The 11,292-nt window shown below is 36.3% G+C and overlaps 1 protein-coding gene across 1 annotated transcript in view; it reads right to left on the reverse strand.

Moving 5' to 3' along the window:
- The window catches only part of LOC148956258 (LIM/homeobox protein Lhx9-like), a 52,062-nt gene extending 51,001 nt beyond the window's left edge, over positions 1-1,061 (reverse strand). Inside the window, exon 1 of the mRNA XM_089090088.1 lies at positions 805-1,061. Within this exon, the coding sequence (XP_088946214.1) occupies positions 805-1,061 (257 nt within the window). The remainder of the gene's footprint in view (positions 1-804) is intronic.
- Between the last annotated feature and the right edge of the window lie 10,231 nt (positions 1,062-11,292).

Here is an 11,292-nt window from a genome sequence, read left to right on the forward strand (position 1 = left end):
AAACAGGTTTCCGCTGCCTAGTGAGGTATTGCTCACTTCGCGACAAAGATTTAAACTTTGTTTTTAGGGGGGTTGAAGGGGCAAAAAAAGGTATATAGTTTAGGTTAGGTTACGTATTTAATATATGCTATGTTTTACCCCCCCCCCCCTAATGTGCCAATATATAACCCAAATTTGTTTCTGAACTATTATATTTTTATCATACTTTGTTTTATTTCATTAGCACTAACCAAACTTCACTTCTCGTGTGTTGCCCGGCTACTAAACAAGTACCAAAAAAGTCTGTACATTTAAGTACCGTGCAGCCAACACCTATGATAGATTACCCGATACTATCCCATTATCCGGGCCTCTCGGGTTAATCACTATAGACTAGGCAATGATAAAATCCGTTTTTGACGTCTTAACTGATATAGAGCAGGCGATGATCGCGAGGTTTTCATTGCGTATACAAAGTTAAACTGTGTTTTTTGGGGTTCAGGGGGGGGGGATAAAGGTACCTAGGTTAGGTTACGTATTTAATATATGCAAGGCTTTACCCCCCCCTCCCTAATGTGCAAATATATAGCCCATATTTGTTTCTAAATTGTTATGTATTCATCCTATTTTATTTCATTAGCATTAACCAAACTCGACTTTTTAGAGAGTCCCGGATAATGGGATAGTACCGATTACCCTTTTAGCCATCATGCAAATTCTATTCACTGGAAACCTAAGTTAGCAATCCGTTTCTCAATATAAATTTACCGTTATTTTAAATCTAGTAATATAAGGTATTTGCATAGCTTGGAAAAAAAATCCTACCTGTAATAATCGTCCCTACAATAGATATTACTTCCACGCGCAAAACAAGAAGTTGACCCTCCTAAGGGTCTAGAACAAACAGAACAGCGCAAACAGTCACCATGCCAAGGTCTTTCAACCGCAGACAAATAAAACCGATCTGCTATCGGTCCACCACAACCACCACAGCACATATTCGGACCCCCTGCATCTTCCTCTTTCTTCACTGACCCCTCAAAACACTCTCCTTGCAGCTCACTTACTCCCGACACCATCATTACGAAAACCGGCTATTATCTGATGTTGTTCAAATATAATACCGTATTATTACTCTGTTGTGTTTGCGCATGGATGTAAGAAATCTTGAAGGAGGGACTTTCTTAGAAATTGACCAATCAAAGACCTTCGCTGCCAAGTAGGAAAAAGATGATGATGTGACGAGAACTACAAGTTGAGAATGTAATCAATTTGAAAGAAATAGATCTTTGTCGCTGTCAATGTCCAAAGCAATGCCTTAGAGAAGAAGCGAGGGCTGATTTTAGTCATATAAAAGATTGATCTCTTTGGAGGTGCTGAGCATGAGGTAGACCGTCTTTTTCGTTTGAAACGAGGCAATTTTAACTACTGGACGTCCCAAGGCACAATCTCGAACTGGAGATTTTGCATAGCTTGTTCTTTGACACATGGTCAGTCCATGACGTACGGGGGGGGTAGCTTCCCCCCTAGGACTTCAAATTTACACAAGATATGGCCGAAAAAGCAGATGGTTGAAAAAGTAGATGTTGAAAAAGCAGTTGAAAAGAGGTATATGGCTAAAAAAGCAGTTGATAAAAGGTAGATGAACGACGGAATAAAAGTCAAACAAGAAGCAATTATCCATAATGTCTTAGATAGATTCAGCTCTAATCCAAGAAGATTGATTAATGCTGAGGCTTATTGATGATTTATGATTTTTGGTGATAATTTATTAATAAAGATTTCATAGGTATAACAGAACTTGCTGGCAATGTAAGGTTTTGTGAACAGCCAATATAACTTCAGCCCCCTCTCTTCATCACAGAATCAGCCCTCCCCCCCCCTAAAGAAGAAGCTACGTACGCCCATAGGTCAGTCAATTGGGTACCTAGCAATATCCTTTAACATTTACTCGAGGAATGGGCGGGGGCCATATTCTATAAGAAGAATTACCAAACTGGGGTTAAATTACATTGAGTTAAGGTAAAAATCATAAAGAAATAATTGAAACCGGTGTTACCTTAGCAATTTATGTGGGAAGGGTGGCATTTTCAATTTGAGAATGAGTCCGTTATATGAGTCCGTTGTTTTTTGGGGTTTAGGGGGGGAGGTACCTAGGTTAGGCTAGGTATTTAATATATGCTATGCTTACCCCCACCTCCCTAATGTAAAAATATACAGCCCAAATTTGTTTCTAAACTAGTATATATTCATCCTATTTTATTTGATTAGCATTAACCAAACTTGACTTCTATCGTGTATAGCGCTGGTTTAGTTATAATGCAAAAGTACCACGCTACTTAACCTAGGTACCTTTTTTTACCCTTTCAACCCCAAAAAACTACAAGTTTAAATATTGTAAACGAAAAGAGAAATCGCTGTTTGCAATGCTCATCATAAGAATTAAGAAATTTACTCAATTTTAGGATAACATATTTTTTAGCTATCATATTTTTTGAACCTGTTAGTCCCAGGAGGCCATGGGCCGTTGGCCGTCCCTCAAAAGTGAACTGATTAAAACTACTTCAGGTTAATATGTCTATACAAATAAAAAACGGAATGGAAGTCCCACAAAGACATGCAAATCTGCTTACATCCCCCGGTCCTTTTTAGAGAAATATAGTGTATTTACTACTTGTCAAAGTGAATGGGTATTCATATGCTCAGCCAAAAGAATATCCTTTCTATTTTACCTTTTTTCTTTTTTTTGTAAAGCAACTAAAAAAGGTTATCACGTCACATAAAAAGACAAATGGGAAATAGTCATCATGACATGAACAAATAGAAAGTAAAGTCTGAGAGTCTAATAGCCAATTGTGTAAGTTACTATGGGGCAGAGGAGCGAATTCCCCCTAATCAATATTCACCCCCCCCCAAATGAAATTTAGCGTCTTCAAAAATCTTGTCAAAACTAGGATGCAAAAAAACAGATTGGTTATTTTTACTATATCTTTGTCTTTTTGGTGTTATATTTTTCATTTTTATTGTCATCTTCACTTGACTTGGGAAAATCGGCTCCAACTTTGCCTCCTCCCAGGATTTTGAAATTACATCACTGCCAATAACCAAATGTTGACATGTTCGTGGGAGAATTAGCTGCTGTCTCTGTGTCTGAAAGTTCTCCTCGGGTGTAAACATTGGTGAACCATAAACGACCTGGAGATTATTAAACAGAGGATGCTCGGACTATTAGACCCGAGGATTCTGTTGATGATCTTCTCTGATGAAGGTCTACCAAAATGATTCTCTTCTATGATTGCGCATCATTGATGGTTCGTAGATGAATAAAAATGTGCAATTTGTAAGGAATTTGTACCATTGTGCCAGATATATTTGTGGACCATTCAAAACCCTACGAAGGACCCTTCATTCACTTGTGATAAAAGAGGGAAGCCCTGGGACTGTTTTTCTATTAACATTAAACATTACATTATTAACATTAAACAAACTACAGAAACATTTTTTAAAATTTCGAAAACGAGCTTGAAACCCTTGAAAATGGAAGTTGAGCGTAATAAAAAATGCACTACTCTAATCATCAGGCCCGAAGATCTTCCTACAGAGGTTTACAATCTCCCATGCTGAAAATTTTCGCCCGTACCCCTATTATAAGTATAGTCATCTTGCGCTGAACAGTAGAGTTTAGATACGATATATAAAAATCATCTACATATACTTTCTATGGTGCTGAAGTTTAATGCGTTGAAAATCACACTTTAGATGTTCTTTCTTTGGATCCTAGGTGTTAATTTTTTCCAATTTTTTTAGAAAGTACATTTTTCATTCTAGTACCTTTTTTCTGATTTAATTTGATAGTTGCATATAATTAACTGCGCCAAGGCCGTATCCAGGGGGGGATTACCAGGTTTGAAACTCCCCCCCGAAATGTTTGTTTGACTCGTAAAAACGTAACAAAAATGGACATAAACAAATTTTGTATGCGTTTGTGGAGTTTTTTTATGTAACTCCCTAAAAAAATTTTAGTACCCCCCCCCCCCCCCGAACAAAATCCAGGATGCGCTTCTGAATTGCACCTAAGTAAAGAGTAAACCGCTATTCTTTGCAACCGAAATTAAAATAACTAGATTTCAGCGGAACTGAATCATGAGAAAAAATGCCAAAAATCCTTTTAAAGCCTCTTTTGCTGAAGAACCTCTTCTTACTTTAGTTTTCCCCCTTTTCCTCTTAAGAATTATTCAAAATCTTCTTTTTTTTTACTTGCGATGCTCCTAGATAGAAATTATTTAAAATTTTGGCTGGCTCAGAAAAAAAGCAATTTCCTCTCCAGAGAAGGAACATGAAAATTTTTGAGTAAGAAAAAGTTTTCCTCCACTTGGTGGGAAATTTTAATCTAAGGTAGCTTCTAGTAGGGGATAACGACCTGACCCTACCAATCTCCAAAAAAAGTAAAATAGATACAAAGATGTGAGGTAGAAACTAGTTTTGCGTAAGCACCTTCCAGCTATGTGTACTATAGTGTTACCAATATCTCCAGCCTTAGTTGTTTCATTCGAGGTATTTGTGGACAGCACCCTATATGGTATTGAAGCTTCAGCTGTATTACCATCCCTGTACTTTCATACCGTCTTCTATCCTTCTTTTTTATTCATACTTTTAGTAGTCCACATTGCCTGAAGTCAAACTATGTGAAAATATACTTTTCGATTTGCCATCCAACGTTCTTTTCAAAAATAACAGTCAAAATAACAGTAACAAATGCAAAAAAAATATAACAAATAAAAATAAATAAAAATATAAAAACTAGCGAAAATACCTTAACAAATTCCATTTAGAACCCCTAAATGAACTTTGAAGCTTTATTTCAGTTATCCTTTCTAGAGAATAACTTTTCCTCTGATGCAGCTGGTTTTGTTTGAGGCGGCCGTCACCTTCAGAAATCACGTACACCTGGTGGCATGTTCTAAGCGCAGCAGGAGTGCGCTAAGCGTGGCCAAAACTGAGCGGCACACGTGGTATTCCGAAATGTACACAGGGTGGCCGAAAGTAGGCGCCTTTTCTGTTTTAATAGGAAATAACCAATAGTCTAGAAATGCCAAAAAAATATATATAAAATCGACAATTTTTGCAAAAGGGGGGAAGGGAGAAATTTAGATGCCTGATATAATGTTTTTTTCAAAAGCTTTGCCTTTTTTTTACTAGGGATGAATTATAGATTGTATTTTGACTACCCCTTATAAGAGACCACACTAAGTTATAATATCAGTATAGTTAAAGAGTTTCTTTTTTGCTTTTCAGGAAAATATCAGGTCCCACCTCTTAAGAGATAAATTTTTGCTATGATAGGGCCAAAATTTGAATTTAATGTAATCTCTAATATAAACAAATTCCTTAAAGGGTAAACAAAATCTGAAAACATTTTTTTGGGAACATGGACCAGAAAGAAATACTTTAGAAAGTAGGATTTATCTGTTGCATCGAAACGGTTTTGAAAGAGACTTGCGACGGTAACAATTATCAAACAGTTCGTGGTAACGAACTATAGGTAGCCTAAGGGGCAACGCGGCTCAATAGTAGCCAACACTCTAAAAATCGAAATTTTGATACCAATAGATATATCAAAAGAATTGGATTATTATTTTGATTCCAAATATATAAGTTTCAATAAGTTTAACGTGACCTATCAAAGGTTACGAGCCTGAGAAAATTCGCCAGATTTTCGAAAAAAGGGGAGGAACACCCCCTAAAAGTCAAAGAATCTCAAGGAAAGTCACACCCGCAGATCCAGCATATCAGAAAACACTACTGTAGAGGTTTCAAGCTCCTATCTGCAAGAATGTGGAATTTTTGTATCTTTGCCAGAAGAAAGATGACGGATGCATGTTTATTTATTATTTTGTTTTTTTTTGTCAGGCGTGATCGTATTGACCCAATGGTCTTGATCGTACATGCCGGGCGTTGAGGAAAGGGCAACCTCCTCATATACGTAATAATTTCTGTTCGTTTCATGTTTTTATGTTGCCTTCTTACTTTCAGTTGAAAAAACTTGTGTTTTTTTTAATTTAACTATATGGAGGAGCGTTAAATAGCAGATCGAACGGTCTATTTATCTTTCAGGTCACAAATTCTTCCATGATTTTAAATATTTGCCAGTGTTTTCCTGTCCTTGGAGAGTACTGGATTAAGACCAATGAAACTACCAGTAATAGATCCAGAGCCTATTTCTAAGAATTAGTAGTGTAACTTTTTTTTTCTTTGTTGTTGATGCTATAAAAAATAAAAACACAACTTTTGAGTTTGCCCAGATTAATTAAAAAAACTTTTTCCAAAAAATAAACTTAAAGAAAAAGTAAATAACTCCATTAACCAAAAATGAACAAAAATAGAATCAAATAATCTACCAAGTCTACAACCACCACAAATCAGTATCAATAAATTAATGAAACACAAAACAAACATAAATTAAAATAAATAACAAAGTCAAACTCAAAACAAGAAGATATTAACACCGGTAGGGTTCTTAAACCCCTATGCTTTCTAAAAGCCAGAATATAATTTGTACTTTACTGAAAGAATTCAAATGAATTTACTGAAAAAATGTGTATTGTCAGTTTAACCTACATATGCTGATATTTATTCCTTAACATCTTAATTAATGTTTGAGTTCTTAAAGTTATAAAAATGAAAACATTGAAAAGAATTTTTTCAGTAAAGTACAAATTATATTCTGGCTTTTTCAAAGTATAGGGGTGTCCCTCCAATCACTTTCGATTATTAAAAAGGGCACTAGCCCTTACAATTTTCAATCGAATGAGCCCTTTTTTAAGTTTATACGACATCACTTTCTATATAAAAAAAAAACATTATATGCCCTCAGGGCATGGCTTACAACCATAGCCCTGAGGGCTGTGGAGGGATTTCTATCCTCAAAGAACTAATTTCCAGAATTTTAAACTACGTTGAACAAAATGGCTATATCAAAATTTAGGGGAGGGTGGAGGTAAAAATTGATGTATAGTCCCCAGGGCTGTATTCGAGACTTCTTTTAGGGTTTTTTTTTTGGGGGGGGGGAATTAAAAAACAATTGAAAACCGATTTCCGATTTACCCTGTGATTTTGAAAGTAGGCCTAAAGAGTAACATTAAAAGTGAAAAGTGATCAGAAACCAACCATCTGCGGGGGGTGGGGGTATTTTCTATGGGGGTATTTACCGCGGAGAAACATTTTCTGGGGATGTAAACGCTTAGACCCACCTTACATTCAGGAAGATACTATTTTATCAATTCATGGGTTTTCAAAGGGTACGGGAATTAGCAAGCTGCTAAACAGAAGTTAGATCAAAAAGAGCACCAACCCAAGGATTAAAAGCCGATTTAGTGAGAACCCACCTCGTCAAAGTTTTTCAGAACTGTTTCGTAAGAATCACTGGGGATGAAGACAAAAGAATTTTTTTTTAATGAAAATGAAGAGCAGGTTTAAAACATAAAATATCAAAATTTGAATTATGGTGTTTTGATCCATTGAACCCTCGCAAGCATTAAGGAAGGGCTGAATGGATCTTTATAGGGGGGGGGGGCGGCTAAACACACAAAACTATACTTTATATAGTTAAGATAATAAAATACTGTACTATACTATAATATACTATACTATTATATTACATTAAATTAATAATACAAGTATATAATGTACTTTATATACTTTATATAACACAAAACCATATTTTGTGTCATATTTAAACACACAATTGCATATATTTTTACATGCATGAAATACACAGTGTCGTATCCAGGATTTTTTTTTAGGCAGAAAGGGGGGGGATTACGAAAGGATTTTTTCGGGGGGTTACAAATAAAACTTTAAGAAAACACATCGAAAATCTATTTATATTCATTTGTGTTACATTTTTACGAGTTGGACAAACATTTTGGTGGGGGTTCAAACCCCCTAACCCCTCCTTTACTGGATACGGCCTTGGACATACATATATCCTGAATAATTATTAATTTTTTTTAAAAACATGCGTCGAGTTTAGCTTTTTTAACAAAATAATTTAAAAGAGCGTTTTCCAAAAAGGAAGTTTCACAAAGAAAAGTAAAGAGCCATACTTAAACCTAAGACTAGCAGAAATAATTCATATAATTATTGAAACCTGAATCGAACAGAAACTACAATCGATGAATCATTGAAACCCAAAGACAACATAAATTAAAATGGATTTTCACATCAAACATGCAGATAATAGATATTGCTAGAGATAAATACTTCAATCGTAAAGCAAACAGAAATTAAAACAAATAATCAATTGAAACTTAAAATGAGCACAAATTGCCACAAGCTGGAGTAGAGCCGCAAAACCCTAAGCCTTCTAAAGGCTAGAGCGTTGTTTACACTTTGCTGAAAACGATTTGTACTTCGAGCATTGTCTTTTTATTTGCCATAAATCAAAAAACTTTTTGCACAAAATAAGTTTTTCAGAAAAAAGTAAAGAACTCCATTGAACCAAAAATGAAAAAAATTAGAATCAAATAATCTACCAAGCATACAATTACCCAAAATCAGTATCAATAAATAAATGAAGCCCAAAACAGACAGAAATTAAAACAAGTCAAACTCAAAACAAGAAGAAATTAATCTGAGTGGGGTTCTAAGCTCTAAACCTTCTAAAAGCAAGAAAATAATTTGTATTTTACTGAAAAATTCAAATGAATTTGCTGAAAAAATGTGCATTGTCAGTTTAACCTACATATGCTGATATTTATTCCTTAACATCTTAATTAATGTTTGAGTTCTTAAAGTTATAAAAATGAAAACATTGGAAAGAATTTTTTCAGTAAAGTACAAATTATATTCTGTCTTTTTTGAAAGCATAGGGGTGTCACTCCAATCACTTTCGATTATTAAAAAGGGCACTATCCCTCTCAATTTCCAATCGAATGAGCCCTTTTTGAAGTTTATACGACAACACTTTCTATAAAAAAAACATTATATGCTCCCAGGGCATGGCTTACAACCCTAGCCCCGAGGGGTGTGGAGGGATTTCTATCCTCAAAGAACAAATTTCCAGAATTTTAAACTACGTTGAACAAAATGGCTATACCAAAATTTTGATTGGATGTGTTTGGGGGAATGGTGGGCGTGAGAGCAGGGTTAGTTGCCCTTCAATCACTTTCGACTATTAAAAGGGCACTAGCCCTTTCAATTTTCAATCGAATCAGCCGTTTTTGAAGTTTCTATAACAACGCTTTCTATAAAAACCTTTTATGCCCCAAGGGAATAACTTATAAGCCTTACCTGTGGGCTGTGGGGGGGGATTTCATCCTCAAAGACCTAATTTCCAGAACTTTCAACTACGTTGAAAAGAAATGACTATCTCAAAATTTTGATTGGAGGTGTTCGGGGAAATGCTGGGCGTAAGAGGGGGTTTATTGCCCTCCAATCACTTTCGACCATTAAAAAGGACACTATCCCTTTCAATTTCCAATCGAATGAACCCTTTTTCAAGTTATTACGACAACAATTTCTCCATTGCATAACTTAAAACCCTTGCCCTGAGGGTTGGGGGGGGGTCATCCTCAATAACCTAATTTCCAGAATTTTGAACTACGTTGAACAAAATGGCAATCCCAAAACTTTGATTGGATGTGTTTGGGCAAACGGTGGCCATGAGAGGGGGGGGGGGGTTAGTTGCCCTTCAATCACTTTTGACTATTAAAAAGGGCACTAGCCCTTTCAATTTCCAATCGAATGAGCCCATTTTGAAGTTTTTACGACAACACTTTCTATAAAAACCTTATATGCCCCAAGGGCATAACTTACAACCCTTGCCCTGAAGGTTGTGGAGGAGGGAGGTGTCATCCTCAAAGAAATAATTTCCAGGACTTTCAACAACGTTGAAAAAAAATTGCTGTCTCAAAATTTTGATTGGATGTGTTTGGGGAAATGCTAGGCGTGAGAGGGGGGTTTGTCGCCCTCCAATCACTTTCGACCATTAAAAAGGACACTAGCCCTTTCAATTTCCAATCGAATGAACCCTATTTGAAGTTTCTACGACAACACTTTCTCCAGGGCATAACCTAAAACCCTCGCCCTGAGGGTTGGGGGGGTCATCCTCAAAAACCTAATTTCCAGAATTTTAAAACTACGTTGAACAAAATGGCAATCTCAAAACTTTGATTGGATGTGAGTAGAAAGGGGGGTAAAGGTCCCACGAGAACACCATATTTGGGCATAGAGTCCCTAGGGAGAACACGTGGTTAATCAATGCGATTGGGAATTTGGAGCACCTGTGCTGTCAGTCATTAACCAAATTGTTTCCGGGCAAAGTTTAATAATGTCTGACAGGTACTGCTCCAGGAATAGATCCAAGTCATTAATGTCTTTGCCTCGGAAACATTTCTACTGGTCGAACTCCAAAAGATATTCACAACCAAACGCCATGGAAACAATTCTCCAAGAAACATCTTAGCGATGAATAGATTTAGCGCGGGAATCAGGTTTCTTAGTAATTTGAAATGTGACAGCGCAGAGATGCCGAAAAACAAAAGGAACACGCTGAAATTACGTTTAGGGGTTATTTGGGCGAAACCGTTTTAGACATTTTATGGAATTATTTCGGCGAAGCAGTTAGATACATTTTAAAAGATGATTTTAAAAGATGATTTTAGAAGAGGATTTAAGGGTGAAACTCTGTGGTCGTTATAATACACAAGTTGTATTTGAACAGTGTCGTGAGGTCCCCTACCCCAACCCCAAAGGCCCCCATGTCCCCCTAATGCCCCCTGAGCCCCCAAAAGGCCCCGGGACCCAAAAGCCTCCCCCCCCCCTCATTTTTTAAAAATAACTTTTGAATTTTTTTAACATGGCATTTTTTTACTTTTTTACGCATCTTAAAATGACATGAAATATGCTTACGGCTCTACCAATCATACTCTGTGCTTGTTCATAGACACGACGCGGCTTTTCCACTGGTACTCTATGGCAGGTTATCGACACTACCTAGTTTATTGCATGCATTAAATCAGTATTTTTTACGCAGTGGAAGGATAAACACACAATTCATATCTGTAAAAAAGTGAAGATGAATTATTCGACGAAAGTATGTGCACATGATAAAATCATCGTCGTGTTGAATGCTGACAAGGAGAAATACCTGAACTATGAAACGAGTGCAAGTGGTAACACTATTGGAAATGTATGCATACGTTGTCATGACAGCGAGAAGTTAGATTTCTTTGGAGTACCAAAGAATTTCAATCGTGTAAACGGTGGATATGCAAGAGTAACATTACCAGAGAAATTAGTGCTCAAAGAGAA

Source organism: Artemia sp. Qi Xiang Cuo, chromosome 1 (assembly GCF_049724085.1).
Source record: "Artemia sp. Qi Xiang Cuo chromosome 1, ASM4972408v1, whole genome shotgun sequence".
Classification (NCBI taxonomy): Eukaryota; Metazoa; Arthropoda; class Branchiopoda; order Anostraca; family Artemiidae; genus Artemia; species Artemia sp. Qi Xiang Cuo.